At 40.2% G+C, this 18,546-nt stretch overlaps 1 protein-coding gene across 1 annotated transcript in view; it reads left to right on the forward strand.

The window, feature by feature from the left end:
• The first annotated feature begins 5,428 nt into the window (after positions 1 to 5,428).
• GLP1R (glucagon-like peptide 1 receptor) overlaps positions 5,429 to 18,546 on the forward strand; it is a 54,012-nt gene continuing 40,894 nt past the window's right edge. Inside the window, exons 1-2 of the mRNA XM_010015507.1 lie at positions 5,429 to 5,519; positions 6,796 to 6,906. Coding sequence (XP_010013809.1) covers positions 5,450 to 5,519; positions 6,796 to 6,906 — 181 coding nt within the window. The 5' untranslated portion in view covers positions 5,429 to 5,449. The remainder of the gene's footprint in view (positions 5,520 to 6,795; positions 6,907 to 18,546) is intronic.

Consider the following 18,546-nt stretch of genomic DNA (forward strand, 5'->3'; position numbering starts at 1 on the left):
GTAGCTCCTTTTGTTGGAGCTCATTTGATCTTTTTCACTAGCAGGGAAGATGCTAAAAGGTTTCTTTTTCTGGCACTCTTGAACTATTGAAGTCATTGATTCTTTAGTAACTAAGGAACAGAAGCGTTTACAGGAAAAGCTCCTAGAAGCTGGCAGTAGAAGTTTCTCTGAAAGAAATTATGTCAGAGGACTAAGTTAAACTCCATACTGAGCAACATAATAGAGAATGCAATAAATGCAAAAATCTGGGTGATGTCAGATGTCCTAAAGTATGATCTCTGGAAATGGTATTGCTCAGGTATCTTTAACGATACTTCTTTTGTACTATCTATAGTAGAGACAGCACTGTAATTTTTGACATGCCTCCTCCTTTGACATAGCTTCAGTACTTGAGAGTAACCAGCCTGTCAGAAAGGTTGCCTATAATGAATTCAGATTAGCTCGTTATGCAATTTGAACTAAGTAGTTATGAAATCCAAGTTAAATGTTATCTCTTTGGGGGAGCAAAAGGGGGGCATTCAAATAATAAAGCCTGCTCCCATAGTAATGTACTTCCAGAATCTCTTGGGTTTTGAGAAGTGTTGTATGTGAAGGACTGATTCTCAACAGGATTGCTTTGTCATAGGGTCAACTGTGGGCCAAAGGACTCTGTTAATATAAGGTTCAGTGTTGCTTGCTTTGGTTTAGCGTTGGGGTGTTGTGGTTTTGTGCGGGGTTGTTTTTTTTTGGTTGGTTGGGTATTTGTTTTGTTTTTTTCCCTGCAGCAGTCAATGGTCTTAAAAATTGGTGGTTAGAGCATCAGCATTTGCAGGACTTTTTTGACAAATTTATAGTAAGTGTTGAGAAATTGGATCTTGATTAATGGGCTTGGAGAGGTAGTAATAGCATCCTACCATTCGTATGCTTTCATATTTACTTCAAGTTAGAAGTGGAGAAAATTGATGACAGATTGCAGGGGGAGGTAAGTTTGTTCTGTGAGCTGCTAGCCCCAGTGCAGAGTTGTGCTGTGCTGCAGCCTCTGGTTTTAAACTTCTGCTCTCAGAAGTTGTGGGGAGCAGAAGTGTCTGGAGTAGCAGTGCTGTGCTCTGCCACATTTGGGCCGTGAACTGAGGACAAAACTATCTCATAAATTCAAGCTGATGTCTGTGCTATAATTTGAATAAACCTGTTACGTGTCCAGCTCAGTTTCTACTGTGTTGGCTTTTATTGATGCAGACCTATAGCTTATGCTGATGTAAAAGATGATTTAATAAGATTTGTATTATAGAGGAAAGAATGGCAAGTCAGAATGAGCATAAAGCTACTAAGGTGCAATCTTCACGTATCTTGGACTTGGTTGCTGTGCCGATCCTGGGCAGAGTAGCCTTGAAATAATGTATCACATTGGACCTTTTTAAAAGGCAGTAAAGTTTAAAAGTAACTCGCTTGTACTGTGATAAAATGTAATCTGAACTGTAGTCTCACAGGGTAGGTATCTAATCATTACTATGCAAGGGAAGAACACCAAGGCCATACCAAAGTGTGGTTCAATGCCAGGTTACCTAACTTTTGCTTCTGAAGATGAAGATTAACATTTTGGAGGTCCCAGTGGACGTAATGTTACTTGTGAGCTTCCAGCAGCAAGGTTGAAGTCTTGCTTATTATCCTCAGATATTAAAAACATGAAAAAGCTGTAACACGTTCCATTTTTAGAAGGACCAGCCAAAGACATAAAAAATACAAACGTAAGGAAGAATTTCTCATTCTGTTGCATGTAAGGCCTTTTATATAGCCATGAGAGAAGGGGAAAGAAGATAACCTCAGGAGTCACTAGCTGGTTCGGAATGTCTGAGAATTCTCCCTTCTAGTCTGAATGATGCCATTTCATGGTGCAGTTTATACTCTGTGTGCTGAAATTTCACTGTATTACAATAGTGGTTTTGTAGCAATGATCATCTTGGACCTGTGTGGATGCTGGTATTGTTGCAGTAGGGATAGTTTTGAACATGTTGAGAAGCTATTGAAATACTTCCTTTTACAGTGGACTCTATGAAGACAAATGATGACTACAGAAAGAGACTTTGCTATAAAGGTGTTAAGGATTTGTAAGGAATCCTGTCTTCAGACTGTTGAATGAGCTAACTTATCACTAGAGATTCATTACACTTAATTATATACATACACTGAGACTCCCAGTCTCTGCACTCTTGCCTGTTCTAATTCTTCTGCACCTGTTTTAGGCTGCACCATTACTCACTTCCTTAATGTCCTTCATCCATTCTTGCTTTCTGACTCCCCCACCTTAACCAGTCAGCCACATTTCCATGCACCTCTCCTCCAGTATCCTTTTGTGACATATTTTCACCACAGTAATCTATTTTTCCTCCTATACCTGATTATACTGGGGAAAAAACCAAAACCTCAACAGAACAAAAAAAGCCACAACTAAAATGCAAGGACTGGTGCTTTTTGCAACAGAAATGTAGTCCTGAGCTTAATAAAGCCATTTGAACTTTTGAAATTTGCTCCAAATTTTGGGTACTAACCCAGGAACCTTATTCTTGTATATGTGTGTTTTAGTGCTTTGATGTTGCAGAAAGGATTAAATCACTTCACAAGAAATTATAGTATCTCTTATTTGAATAACAACTTGCATTGTATATCTATGGCACTATATAACTTATAATTCTAGTTCATGTGGGCCAGAATTTCTGGGAAGTTGGCATTAGAATTTATTAAAATCAAATTTAAGTCAATTTGCCAGATAACAAAACATGATATTTGGATGAACCAAAGTAAACCGTTGCATACAGAGAACAAATTTTGTAGTCTTGGAGTTTATATTTGATTGTCTTATTGCAACAGACTATAGATAATAGAAAACTGTCTACCCAATCAGTCATCTCTACAAAAAGGCATTCCTAATTATTTTACTCTTATAGTTTGCTAATCTGCTGGTTGCAGTTGTCTTCTCACATTATGAAAAGCCAGTATAAGTAGAATGTTTCTACTTTTTTCATTAAATGGAGGGACAGAAGCTTGATTTTTTTTTTTTTTTTTTTTTTTTTTCCCCCCCACAGCTGTAATTACAAGCCAGTTATTCCTGTATTCATGAAGGCAATAGATGAAAACGACTTGGAAGAAAATACTTTAAGACTTGCTGACTCAAAGAGCTAATTTTCTTAGTGCAAGCAGGTTTAGGATATTTTCAGATACTTTACAAGATAGTCTTGTTTCTAAATAAAGCTGTGTCTGAATCTATCTTGTAATGATTTTAAAACCTGAATTTGGATTAACTTGATGTGGTCATCTGCATGCATGATCAATAATTACTTTTTTGGAAGATATATGATACTTAGTAGCTTCTGAAATTGTTCTGAATCATTATTTGAGTTAATCCTGAAAACGTTTCTTCTTGTTAATTTATTAAAGTATTAACCTAGTGATGCAAGGGTGGTGAAACAGTCCTGTATAACTTCAACAAACACCCTTGTAATATGAAGACCTTCGAGACAATGCATAACCTGAAAGTTGCTTTTTAAAGACTGCCTGAGAGAAACTTAGGTTTAAAACTTGTTCTCTCTCCATATTCCTGTCATCCATGCTTATTGAGCTTACATGGATCTGAAGATGGCATTTTCATTTCAGAGTTACTGATTGTGTTTCTCTACACATGCCTGTGGAGTTAATATAGGTGGTGATGTTCTCTCTCCTTCATGTATGTTGAGCATAGATCACTACACTTGTGTGTTCTAGGTTTGTGTGTTTCCATAGGCACATGGGGTTAAAATTCAGTAGGACTCATTCATTTTACGCTGACTTTCACACAGACAGACAATGGCAGCATTTATTGGCATAGATAAGATGATTTAAATCAGACACATGAGGGTCAGCGTTTCAAAGATCCGCAGGCTTGTGCTTGTTCTGACTTCAGGAGGAGATGGCTAAAGTCTTCTAAAATTATGGCCATGAGGCCCTAGCTACAGTCAAGTTGCATGTAAATAAAGGCAGTTATTCTTGAAACTCAACATAAGTATTTACTAAATGTTGTACTTTTCACCACGTGTACAAGAGCATCTTTGCAATTGAATGTAGTGACTTAATCCAGGCAGAAGCATGATGCAATATGGTGTTTTGTTTTTTTCAAATGCTGTTTTTTTAATTGGAAGGATAAGAGAGAAGAGGACTTGAAAGGTCTGCAGTCCCAAAAAGCCAGTTCTACTTCTTTTATACGAAGGTGATTGCACTGGTGTCTAAATTTTAGTTACATTGGTTGTAGTGGACAGCATTCAGTTTGGCTTTGCTGAAATGCAATGTAGGTTTAAAATGAATTCTGAATTTTTAAACAATTATCCTATGCCCTGATTTCCTTCTAACCATCTGAAAAATATTTTGAAGCACAAATGGAAAATAAAAATTAGCAATTGAAACTGTGAGGGTAAAGCTCAAGATTTACAAGACTATTTACCCTCTTTCATAAACTAGTCGACAGCTGATAATAAGTGAAATTTTCCTCCACTTTGTATTAAGGTGTTGTACCATTAAGTTCATGCTGTTGATTGTATGTGTGACACATCCATGCTGGGCCTTTCTCTGGAAAAAGAATGCTGAGTTAGCTGTATTATTGATCACTACAGCGTGCTAATCCTGACTTTTGTAATTCAGGTTATATGAATGCAGAGAGGAGAGAGAAGGACTGATGTCTCTTTTCTTATATGCAGTGAGTTAGCTGGGCTTCTGCAAGGCAGGTGGGGCATTTGCTCAGGTTGAGCAAGCAATCAGAGCTAAATTTTGCAGTTTGATAACAGCTAATTTCCTTTGTGCGCATACAGAATGAGTACATACTTTTCCCCTGCCTCTTCAGTGCTTGGGGCATTTGACAGTGGAACCTGCAGCTTGTCAAACTTTGCAAAAAGGAGGTCCCTGCTCTTCCTGTTTCAGGAAAAATATGCTGAATGTGGAGGAAAGCTGCTGTTTGCAGAAGAAAAGCTGAGCTGGAAAAGCTTTCATCTACGTTCTGAAAGAATGCTTGGAGAATATCCACTGAATGCAGTGAATTAACTTGGTGTCATTTGTGGGCCAGCAGAAACACTGCTGTTGGAAAGAACCACTCCTAAAAGGACTTGCTGCTGTCCCTGTCTTTTTGTGAGATAATAAATCACACAGTTGGGGTGTGTTCAAGAGAGCAAGGCTGGCTCAGTTTGGGTTTCAGTAAGGACACGGTATAGTTGTTTGTGGGGTGTTTTTCAGTTCCTTATGGTACAGATAGAAAGGTATACTTCTTGGTTACAATCGGGCAAATGCATAGCAACATCTTGCACCCTTTACGATAAGCAGTGCTGTTTTGGCTTGTAATCATTTTCACACCCTGCTACTCGGGCTGCATGGAAAATCACACAGTTGAAATCCCTGCAGTGTCTGAGACTCATGGTTTCTCTTTCAGAATTCAGATGGGTCCCTCTCTGGGGTTATGCAGAAGTGGAAGGAATATCAGCTTCAATGCCTGGAATACTTGTATGAGGCACCCCCCATTGTGGCAGGTAAGCCTGCTTGATAGGTGTAGGATGTATACTTTTTAAAATGCATGATAACAGTAGCAAGGGAGTGATTATGAACTTGAAAATACTTGTCTAGCTTACTTTCCAGTCCATTTCTTCTTTATTCTGTTTGCTTCTGTCTGCTCTCTGTGGGACTCTTCCCTCTGCTGAGGAAGCATTTTATAGAACAATTTCTTCATAGAGATGATAGTTTTTAGGTCCAGAGTGTTTTTCAGTGGTGAGTGGTGGCACTTAAAGCAGCATGCTAATGTGTTATCCCTGAAACTTTTTCAGCGGTCAGTGTTGAGAGAGCACACAGGTGTAAGGAAATCTGGAACCATGCTGTTCACATTGACCTGGCAGTTTGTGGCCCTTACAGTTGGTGTAAATTATTTTAAGCATTGTAAAATGCTGAAATGGCTTTTAAAAAAACCCCTGCCTTTATGTGAATGAGAAAGCAGTTTGTCTTAGCAGTTGAGCTGCTGTGATGTGCCAGCATCATGGTGTTTAGAGGACACTGGTGACTTGTCAATGACACTTGCAACTGGACACAGTGTGGTCTCTCCTATGCTTCAGTGCTTTTGTGACAGACTGGAACAGATAAGGTGGCTCTAAAGTTGTATTTATGAAGATTATTTCAAAACTATTAATTCTCCTCCTTTGAACTACATTACTATGGCAGAGTGAGAGCAGTGGCTGATGACAACAGTGGCAGGGAAACATTCATCTCCCTCTGCTCCATTATCCTGTTGAGCAGTTGAGTGCTGCCCTCTAAGAATGACAGTTTAATAAATCTGAAGTTGAAGTATTCTCTTGTTGATTAAGCTGTAATGCAAAGTTATGGTTGTGTGTGGGTATTTTGTTGATGGACCTATATTAGGCTAGACTTTCCAAATACACGACTGTAAACTATTCTTAAGAATGATTATCTACAGTATTCATAGCAAAAAGGATTTTAATTTAAACAGAGACACATAAGAATGTAAAAGAGTAAAGATGGTAACGGATCAGTGTTGATTTACCTTGCTTGTCCCTTGATTTAGTCAAAGACCCTCATTTGTTCTTTGGTTTCTCCCTTGTAACAACAGTTTCCTGTTGTGTGTGGGTAAACTCTTTCTGACAAATAAATCTCATTTAACTCCACATCACAGCTTAATTGCATAATGCTGTTACGATTTAAATGCATGTGTCCATGTTTCCTTTTATCTTCTGCTCTTCAGTCTTTCTCTCCTTATAGTATTCATACAAGGCATGATCCTCCCTTTCCATCTTTCTGCAGAAGGCAAGTTCTGCAACAGAACATTTGACAACTATGCCTGCTGGCCAGATGGACTGCCTGGCACCTATGTGAATGTCAGCTGCCCCTGGTATCTCCCCTGGGCTAATGCAGGTAAGAGCCTTTCCTTATAGGCACAGCTTTAAACCAATCCTGTTTTCCTTGCATAGTCTTAGGAAGGATAAAATTGGTTTAAATTGCTAAAAGTGCAGTCAGTTTTCTGCAACATAAAAGTAGGAATGGGACTCGGTATGATGGACTCTTTGTTTCCATTTAGCAGGAGAAAATAAAAATGAGAGAAGAGACCGTGTTTGTGCTCTTATCTGTTTTTGCTCCTTGAATAGTGGTGACTATTAATAAAATAGTACTGTGGTGCTTGTTGAAGACTATCTAACAATAATAATGGTGTAGTTTGAGATAAAAGTTAGTTAGCAAAGCTGGGCAGTAGGTTGTCTTGTAGATAAAGACTAAAAGGTCTAAGGTGAAAGTGATTTGTGTAGCTTCCTGAGATAAACTTATTTCTTGGAATGCTGCAAGATGAAGAGGCTGCAAAAACTTCTTTTCTTCTCTGAAGGTCTGAATGTCACTTTTAGATTTTATACCCTTATGTACATGTACACTTGATGCCACTTAAAGGCAATGTGTATGAGATCACTTTGTCTAGCATTCTGTCTTTGAAAACAGTGAGTTATATGGCATGTTCTTTGTGAAGACCTTTCTATGTTTTCAAGTCTAAATGAAACAATTTATTAACTAGCTAACTTGGTGTGGCAAATTGGCTTTGGCTGCTGCTAGAGGCCAGGGGATGCTGTTTAATGAGGATATATAAGCTTAACTGCTGGATGTAAAGATGGTTTAAGTGTGGAGTACATATTGTAAGTGTTGGTAGGAAGGGGTTCCAGGAATAAGAAAGAAAAGGAATTGGATGTTCAGGTGAATATTAGATTACTGTGTCCATATTTCTAACATCTGCACATCTTTTGTATTATCTCAACTGTCTTGGAAGTAACTGCCAATTTGATAATGTGTGAAGCTAAAGTGCTGTTTGCTAATCCTCTTCAGATCATTAATAAAGTTGTTACATTTTTGGAATGGGTAAACAATCTTTTAGGCATGTATGAAATTAATATTTACTTCAAAATTGACATAAAATTACTGGATGTTGCAGAATTTTTTTCCAATAATGCTAATCTTTCCACATATCTAAAGCTCTTCACAGGATTAAACTTCTTTCTTCTAAATCTGTTTACTTGCAGTCTTTAAGACCCTGGACGCAGTTATTTGACTTCCAACTGCTCTCGAAACATCACTGGTGGAGAAAGCCAAGGTTTAGCACAGTACTGCAGATTAATATATTATTGGAATGTGCAGTATTTTTCATACTTTTGGAAATGAGTTTTTTAAAAAATTAATTATCCTGAAAGCAGTGCTTGTTTCAGTGGAAAGAATAGCAGCATTTTGTATAATCCCTTGTTAGGGAGGACGGCAAAAGTACTTCAGAAAGCCATTAAACCTCTAGACGTGTTACCTTGTGTATATACCTCAGTCTGTTTTATCAGTGATGAATAAGGAGGCCTTTCATTGTCTAATATAAAACAAGAAGTTTGTATCTGTGCCAGGTACACCATTTAGGACCCTGAATTACCATGACCTGATACTATTTTGTGGAGCCGTATTGAGAGTGAATGCTAATGGCCTGCCATGAAGAAGAGGTCCCATCTTTGTAATGGAAAACCTAGAGCAATAGAAAATTGGATACCCTGTGATTTACAGTAATCACTAAAGCATGTTTGTTACTTGTTCTTGCTTAGCCTCCTACTTGGAACTTGAAATAGGTTCTAACACTGCAGGGCTTCCACCTCCTCACCTGATGAAAATGGTAAAAATGAAAAGATAAGACCTTGTTTGGGAAGTAACTTCAAAACATGTTCAATGAAGGTCATCATTAAATATGAAGTGCTTCAGCCGAGGTTATACATTTAAGACTGTTCTTCCTTTGATTAGGAATCAGGTTTTCAAGTGTGTAAAAAGTTTGCTGGGGACTTCACATCATAACCCCTGAAGGAGAATTTATTCCCCGTAGGGAAGAAATGGAAATACTTGAAACTGAACACTGATTATGATGGGGTACCGAAATGGAGCAAGCATGGAGAGTACTCCTTATGATCTGGCCATTTCCATAAAAAGTGTAGAAGAGCTGGAAGCAGGGACAGGTGACCCAGGAGGCATATAGACAGTGATCATTCAAAGGCAGGATTAGGAAAGCGAAAGCCCATCCAGAATTTGACAAGTGATGTGAAGGGCAACAAAAAGGGCTGCTTAACAGATGTGAGAGAAGATCTGGATCCAATGCTGAATGGGACAGGAGGATCTTGTGACAAAGGATGGGGAAATGACTAAGGCGCACCCACTGCCTCCATCATGGTATTTACTGGTAAAACTTGTCTTCAGCAATCCCAGGCCCCTGAGATCAGTGGTAAAAGTCTGGAGCAAGGAAAGCTTACCCTTGGTGGAGGGGAGGATCCAGGTTATGGAACACTTAAACAGGACATACGCAAGCCCATGGGACTTGTTAGTACATCCCACCAAGTGCTGGATGAGCTGGCTGATGCTATTGTGAGGCCTCTCTTGATTATATTTGAAAAGTCATGGCAATCAATTGAGGGAGATGCCTGAGGACTGGAAGAAAGAAATTGTCGCCACTATCTTCAAGAAGCCCAAGGAGGAGAATCTGGAGAACTATGGGTGATTGGCCTCACATCAGTCTCCAGGAAATTGATGAAGCGAATAATCCTGGAAACTGTTTCCAAGCATGTAAAGGACAGGAAGGTGATTGGGAATAGTCAGCATGAATTTATGAAGTCATGCTTGATGAACCTGATGAGATTATTAGCTTGGTAGATATGGGGAGAGCAGTGGATGTGTTTCCCTCAACTTTAGTAAGGCTTTTGGCACTGTCTCCCGTAACATCCTCATTGACAAATTGATGAAGTGTTGGTTAGACATGTGAACAAGGAGATAAAGTGAAAACTGGTTGAGCTGCTGACCATATAGGGTTGTGGTCATCAGCACAAAGTCCAATTGGAAATCAGTCCCTAGGGATTGGTGGTAGGGCCAATACTGTCTAACATCTTTACTAATAATCTGGATGATGGGACCAAGTGCACCTTTCAGAAAGTTTGCAGACCATACAGAAGTGGGAGGAGTAGGTGTTACACTATGATTGTGCTGCAATTCGAAGGACTTTGAGATGGTGAAGAAATGGGCTGACGGGTATCCTGTGAAATTCTACAAAAGGGAATGCAAAGTCCTGACCCTGGGGGGGAATAGCTACATGCACTAGTACTGACTGCCTGGAAAGCAGCTTTGCAGAAAAGGCCTTGGAGGTCCTGTTGGGCACCAGGGTGTGCCCTTGAGAGGGAAAAAAACATACCAACAGTTTCCTGGTCTGTAGTAGGAAGAGCACCACTGGCAGCTCAAGAGGATGTTCCTTCCCCTCTACTCTGGGGGTGAGACACATCTGGAATGCTTTGTCCTGTTCTGGTCTCCCCAGTATGAGACATGGACATACTGTAGCAAGTCCAGCAAACAACCATGAAGATTATTAAGAGATGGGAGTCTTTCTCATATGAGACAAGGCTGAGAGAGCTGGTAATTCTTTGCTTGGAGAAGAGAAGGCTCATGGGGAATCTTGTCTATGTGTATGGTCACAAGTTGAAATACAGGAAACTTCCTTTAAACAGAATTATTCTACTGTGAAGGTGGTCAAACACCTGGAACAGGTGACCCAGAGAGGTTTTGGAGTCTCTTATCTTTAAAAAAGATGGTCTAAGCCTGACTGGACATCGACCTGAGCAGCCTGCCCTAGTTACCCTGCTCTGAGCACGGTGCTGCACTAAAAGATCTCCAGTCCCCTTCCAGTCTTGGGTCTTTTGTGATTATCTGTTCCTGTCAGGTTTTTTTATGATGGTGGCTCGTAACTAGTTACTGTCAGGTGTTACAGATTTCCATTGGTGTCAGCCAGAATAGGAGGTGGGGAAAAGGAGGGAGGAGTTTGTAATGCTGGAGCATTCCTTGATCACTTCAGGTTTTGCAAACTTTATACATTAACAGCTTTTATTCTAGTTTGTGTCCATCTCTTGACCTAGTGGCTGTCAGTCTTGAGCCTGCCCTCCTGCAAATCTCAGCAGCAGATAGAGCTCAGCAGGTTGCCTAGGAGAGTGGCAAGCTGAAAATGATACGGAGACCTTTTACCCTGCACAGCAAGTACATTGTGGGTCACTAGTCCAACCCCATATGAAGTTGGCTAGGTTCTTGTCTCTACTTGCTGCTGCAGAGGTGCTCATGGAGGTGTGACTTTCTTCTTGCTTCCTTAATGGGGCAGTGTCTGAATTACTGCCTGTGTTGTGAGAACAGGTTCAGTAGTAATGCTTTCTCCAGATTGCTTGTTCATCTCAAGGTGCAAGAGCAACTGTGGAGAGATGAGAATCTGTTAATTGAAAAACTTGAGAGTAAAACTTGTGTTCTCAGTGCTGGCTATTTATTCAGACTTGTGTGCATATGGAGACTCAAGAACAGTCTTTCACAAGACAAATCTGCGGAGGATGGGCCTGCAGGTCTTTTTTGCTAAGCAATGCATGCAGTTTCAAGGTTTGTCTCATGGCATCCCTTGCCTTGTGATTGCTTATGCCCTTTTTGAAAGTGCTGCTTGCTAAAGCAGCCTATAAAATACTTTAGAGACAATCAATATTGTCCTACTTTTGTGTCAGATCTCTTTAGAAATGCTGAGCCTGAGACTCCTTTTTTGTTGTCTTGCCTAGTAGGTGTGTCAGCATCCCTGCCAAACTCAGCATCAGCTTGGTGTCTGCAAGAGTGAACTCTGAAGGCTAGGAGTATGTTGGTAATAATTGAATAGAATCACAACATTAGACGAAGATTTTACCCTTGAAACCATGTATCCCATCAGACTTGCTTTAGGACAGGCAAGTAAATCTGAATTTATTTATTTATTTATTTATTTATTTTAGAGGATTTGTTTTATTTTATAGCTTACACTGAAGTACTGAACATTGAGCTGCTGGTGAGCTTTTGGAACGTGGCCCTAAGGTTGGCTTCTTATACTTCAGTACTGCCTTTATTCTATCTGTAGCTGTGCAGCAAACTACATTAGGAATTTCACCCCACTGAAACGTGGGATTTTGTCCCTATTCCTTTTGAGTTGTTGTTTTCTGGGGGGTGTTTGTTTGTCTGGTTTTTTTTTTTGGTTTTTTTTTTTTTCCTCATGTAGATCAGTTTTGTGGTTGGTGTGATTACAGCTGTGTTTGCATTCATCTGCTTCAAGTATATTGGTCCTTATAGTATTGCCTTAACAAGAAATTGTGAAGTTAAGGATATTTATAGGTATCTGAGTAATTGGTATCACACTGAAGCTAAAGGAGCTGAGGTTTAGAGTAGCTTCTACTTCACTGCAGGTAAAACCACTGTCACTGGAATGAGAAATAAGTGACTAATGTGTCTCTCAGTACAGTACAGGGTTTTGGTATGATAGTAAATGAGGAGCCCAGACACTGCTGGGCTGTAACTATGGGTAGGAGTTTGTGAAGTCATCTGTGTCCCCTTAGTGCCATATAAAATAGCTTTGTGCGTGTAGTGAGGAAGCCCTTTGGGACAGTGAGAAGCAGTAGCATTGGGGCAAACGGACAGTGGAGGTGAATCTACTTTTGGTCAAATAAAGCATTCTGTTCAAGACTCTGTAGTGAAATTCATACGTTTTCTCTTTGGGAAGACTTTTCAAAGTGGTGTTTGAAATGCTTTAAAAATATGAAGTTAAATGTCTGGATTAATTTCTGCCATGCTTTGCTTCCCCACCCCCAAAGAACCCCAAAAAACAAACCAAACCTTTTTGTGCTTATACATCTTTGAAAGGGAGCAAGCTACAACAATTTCAAACCTGATGAGCTATTTCACTCCAGCTCTGTTTTGCTTCTGTTTGTTCTTGTACAGCTCCCACTGTTGGGCAGATCCTCACAGGGAGATGCTGAAGTAGCAGGAAGGAGGTTATTGCTAAAAGAATTTGTTCTGTGAAGTTGCCAGCACAGTAGTTGGGCCATAGCCAAAACTTGTTGAAGGCAAATTTCACATACTGCTGGCTGCCCGAGTCAAAGCTTTTGCTCCTATACATGTCTTGGGCCAAAACTTACCTTCCGTGGAAATCCAGAAAAACCTGTTCAGTTTATGGTAACACTGAAGTTACATGAGGTAACCTTTGCATACATTGCTATCCACGTCGTAGTCAGTGAGGTTACCATGAGTAGGGCAGTGGCTGCCTCAAAGTCCGGTCAGTGCAGAAACCTCAAGGGGAGCAGTACTCCTTTAAAAGACAGCGGGCACCTTGCCTCACTGTCACTGGTTGCGTGCTTTTTCTTGTTACTTTCTTATAATTGAAGGCCAGCTGCCAATAACACCATGTGGATTTGGAAACTGTGGAGCTGCACAATCCATCTTGCAATTATGTCTCCTCTGGGGTTCTGATATTTTATTGTTTAATAGCGCTAAGTCCTTTTTAATTAAAAAACCTTCCAGAGGTACTAATTTCAGACAAAGTAATATGAACAGTGGCCACGTAAGTTGTTCCTATATGCACTGGGCTGCACAAAGGCCAGATGCAAACTTGCATTAACACAGATGTGGCTGTTATTCAGATCTCCACTCAAAAATCTTCTGAAGTCTTTGAATGCTATTGTTTCAGCCTAGGACCTATCTCTAGTTTTGAGGCGTCTGACACCTGAATTGACTTGTCTGCTGGTCTGTATTGGCATCTTGCTCTGTTACTGTACTGAATTTTGAAGCGACCCCCTGATTGTCTGACTTGCTGTGACAGAGTGTGAGCAGTTTTGGAGTCTGTTTCTTTGGAGGAAACTAAGCCAGAAGCTGTGCTCCAGGTGTGTGCACTGGATTCTCTTCAGCCCAGGCTGGGGACATAGGACCTAATGATTTATCTGTACTATTATGAAGCCTTCCAGTAGGACCATACATTGGCCATTGGAGGACTCCTGAACTACAAAGCTCTTGTTAAATCCTGAATATTTTTTATACCAGGTAAAGGGACAGATAGCTCTGTACACCTTTAACTGCAGCTGACTGTGAAGTCTTAATGCTTTGTAACTGCCCATGCTCTCTAGATCCACCTTTCCCCTAGTCTAAAATCCTTTCCTTTGTTTAACCTTTGCTTGAATCACTTGTCTCCCATAATTCACTTTTTCTATATTATCCTCTTTACTACATTATGTGTTGCAATGGTGACACCTGCTCCTTTGTTCTTCTGGAAGACCAGGCAAAACACAGCCTGGGGACCCCTGGAAACAACATAGCTTTTCAGCCTGTGATGTGAAAGACCTGAAAGACACTCTGGTGGCAGAGTAACCTAGCAGTAATAGCAGATGATCTCTGATAGTAGCTTTGTGGTTGCCTCTGGCTGCTAGAAATGAAGTTAGTCTGATTAAATCTACTAGTTGAAGGGCATCATGGAGGACTAGGATCACAGCTGTACTTCACCCAAATAGTTTTTCACAGTCACAGGAGTGCATGAACTGAGCATTATGTGGGGGTATGGTAATGCAGAGTCCAGAGACTGGGTTGCTGCTCCAGAGTACCTGTAGGTGCAAAGACACACCCAGGTCAGCTTTTTCCCATTTCTCCCTGCTGTAATCCACATTTGAGACCCTTTTTCCAGCACTTCTCATTCTGTCTGTAGTGACAGAACTGCTTTTCTCCAACATGTCTTTAGGTAGGTGTGGGGTGTGTGTGAGGCTTTGGGTGGGAATGTGACATTATCTCAGAGCTGCCAAGTGGTGAAGGTTACCAGTTTAACCACGAGGATTTTATGCTTTTTAAATGCAATATCCCTAGGGCTGTGGGAGGTAGGCGAACCTTGTGCAGCAGAGATGATGCAAATGGTCTGCATGGTCCACACTCACCATTAGTGTCTAGCTTAGTCCTGGCTACTGTTTAAATCATGAACTCGGCAACCCCTAATGCTTCTCTCCTATGTGTCATCTTCGCCTTCCCAAAAGCTGTGTTTGTAGACTTGTAGAGTTGTAATGGCATCATGCTCAGCAATACTGCAGATCCTACAAGCAGCAGAACATAAATGTTGAAATGGATTTTGTTTGGGGTCTGAGAGATTTGTCTGTGGTGGTTGTGACCATCAAGATCTGAAAAATGAAAGAGACCATTATCATTTTGTCAAGGTGTGGCCACAAGAGCTTGGGTCTGTGTCATGCCATTATCATTCAGGTGAGAGGGGATTACAAGTACACTTATGTCTCAGCAGGGATTTAGGGTCATTGACTGTTGGTGGGGGTGGCAACTAGGGTAATGCCCTCTGCTCGGCCCTCCTGGACTGAGCAGGTGGCAGCACAGCGAGGAGCTGACTCATGGTAAGCACTGGTTTGGGGTTGGGGGACCTCATCTATCTGTATCTGTACATCTTGCTCAAATGTTGTCCCATGGTCAATGTGGTCTCCTGGGGCCAGTGTCTGCATGTCATTGGAAAAGCTTTTGCATCCATCATTTTTTCTAATTTTCCCACCATCAAATATGCTCATGGAGGACTGATGTTCAAGCAGCTGCACACCTGGGGCACCTGCTGTGCTGCAGGATTAAATCCAGTGTCCTGGTCATCATTCCTTTTCCCATGGTTGCCTGTGTTTGGGCACTGTTCAGACTTGGAGGGGGAGGGAGTTTGGGGACAGACTGCCATAGTGCTACAAGTAAAAAGCAGAAACGAAGAAGATGCTTGCTTTTGTTTGGGAGACCTCTTATGGGTGATGATGCTGGGGTGGTGAAATGTCACCTGTGGGAGGCAGACCAGAGGAAAGTAGAAAGCCCTACAGCTGAAGAAGCGGGTGTTTGTTTGAGTTTTTGTTCAGACAGTTTTGAAGGATATGCATGGCTGGAACATTTGGTTTGGGGGACCAGATTAAACCTTGCCTGGTTTAATCATCCAATTTCATAGTCCAAGATCTTAAAACCAAGGAGTTAGCAGATGGCTATGTGACCATATAGATAAACTACCTGTTTGTCTTTTAACATGCAAGAAAATAAATTTCACTTCAAATATTGGATGCAGTGAAGATGATTAGACATTTATTGCATTTCTTCCTGTCTTGCTCTAATAAAACCAAGTTTCCAAAAAGCTCTCCATAACAGTGGAAAACGTGACCTTTTTCACTGAAAAAGATGTTGCATTACATTTACTAACCCATAAGCAATTCAAAATTTATACTTCCTTGCATTAAAAGCTGTCTCAAGCTAACTGGCAATCTCAGTTTGCTTAAAAAAAAAATGCAAAAATAAAAACCCCCTAGTCTTTCAAGTTCACCTCTGCCTCTGTTTGTTAGTCTCCATTTGGTAGTACACCAGAGAACTCTAGAACATATGCTGTTCATCTCAAGGGTAGATACAGGGAATGTTGAAAGAAAAAATTTTAAAAGTCATTAACAGATATGCATCTGTTGTTGGCCATGTGGCTATGCCATTGTCTCTGACCAATTTTATTTAACTAAATACTTTTAAAGATGTTGCTGTTCAGACTGAGGTACATGCAACAGAGCAGTAGCTTATGAACTTTCAGCTGGGGTGAAATGTGACCTCCTTTAGGAGACAGTGAAAAGCTACATGCTCAGATTCCTCTTCTGCTGTAACCAAAGTGTGGTTATTCCTCATCAAATGTGTGATAGGACCAGAAAGAGTCTTTGCATGTGGCCAGACACTGAAGTGCATATATGGGTGATGGGAGCAGCTGCCATGTTGTTCATGTCAGGTCTGGTTACCTGAGGCCCTTTAGGAAGACTTTAGTTTTCTGCGTTGCTGGACATAGCATAAATGCTTGACAGCCTTGCTGTAGTGTATTAGCTTGCTGTTCTGCAACTGTGGAGTCGAATAGTTGGCAGGACTGCATGTTTTCCAGTGATTTTTTTTCAGTTATAGCTGTATAATGCTTTTGTTTAAAGTACTTCCTTGAGATGTACCATCAAGAATCTGCAGAGACAGCTGAGCCTTGTTCTGTGACTGGTTGAGAAGTTGCCCCCAGATGATCTGAGTGAGTAGTACATTTTGAGTGAGAAATAAACACTGTTTTTTACACTCAGCTGAAAGGAAGCTGCTGGGCTACCTCTTGCCTCACCCATGATAGTCTAGCAGGTAGCTAGACATGTTTGAGCTCACCATTTACCTTAAACTTTATCTATGCTCTCATTACATATCTTGCATAATTGAAATATATATTATCTACCCACTTCTGTTTGTTTGCAGTACCAGTATACTCTGTTAAATGGAAGGATCTCAAACATTTCTTCACAAAACTTGCATTTAAGAACTTATACTCTTTTAATTACAGTGGACAAAGAGTAAACTGAACTAATTAAAGGCCTGGATAAACAGTGCTTGTCTGTGCTACACAATTAAATGCCTTGCTGTGAAAACAGCTTATTATCTTTCTGGCTTAAATGTTGCTAATTAGTATTGATTTTTTTTATTTTCTTTAAAAGTTCCAAAGATGGGATGAAACATGAATACCTGATCTGAAAACAGCATAGGTGGAGAACAGCTTGCTAGAAGAGCCATATCACCTACAGCTGACCTCTTCCTGCTTCAGGAATCCATAGCACTTCACCTTTGGGTGATGGGAAATGCTTCTCTTGCATCCAGCCTATATGTGTTCTCTTGCATAACAAATATGCTTCTGGTGTGATAGTGAGCTTAAAGGCTGCTTCTTTCTCCCAGAATCAGTTGAACTTGGGTGAAGATGCAACTCAATCTACTTACATATCTCAAAAGTAAATGCTTTATATAAAAGTGAATCACACTTTTTGCCTCTTGAAGTTAATAGATCTGTTTGATTTTTTTTATATATATTATTTTCATTTGACAGAATAGTCATGTAAAAATGTGACCTGACTTTAAAAGTGTCTGAACGTAAGTAGTGTAATTATAGAACATCCTCCCTTCCATATATTTTCACAAATGCAGCTTTAATTTAAATATGCTAACCTATACAATGATTGCACTTGTTAATCATGCGCACAGTTTTATTTTGCAGCATTATCCTTTTCCATTCACATGTTTTGCTGGTAACTTTCCCCTTGAGAGTTTTTTGTAATAGACTAGATTTTCCCTGAGACACCTAGATCCCTGCTGTGAATTTTGAAAGTATATCTAACCCTCCTCAAATGTGCTCTAAATGTTAACTATTAGGATTAGCACACATCACTTTAAATTTTCTTTGAATAAGAACAAAGTTTTTCTGGGCAACATGTTTATGAGAGAACCTGGGTGTACTCAACTAGTTCAATGACAATAATAATGATAGTGGTGGTTAGTGCCTGGCCAGACTCATCTGACCTTTCTGGAACTAATTTACTTTTTGACAACTGGAATGAGCAGAAACGAATTAGGCAAGAAAAGGATCAAGTGCTCATCAGTATATTTCCTCTGAAAGCAAAAAACTGATGCTTCCACATGCAAAGTCTGCCTGATAATTGTCGTGGAGCTTAATGAAGCAGGACAATTTCCTTTAAACAGAATGGAAACATGGGTAAAAAATGTGGAGAACGTTGCATTTATGTGGCTAATGAATGATAGTGGGCTTCTCTAAGTCTTTAAATATATGATGTAGCTGTGGATATTATAGAATCATAGAATGGTTTGGGTTGGAAGGGAACTTAAAGATCATCTAGTTCCAACCCCCCTGCC

The sequence above is a fragment of the Nestor notabilis genome, unplaced genomic scaffold (assembly GCF_000696875.1).
Source record: "Nestor notabilis isolate BGI_N333 unplaced genomic scaffold, ASM69687v1 scaffold9325, whole genome shotgun sequence".
Lineage (NCBI taxonomy): Eukaryota > Metazoa > Chordata > Aves > Psittaciformes > Psittacidae > Nestor > Nestor notabilis.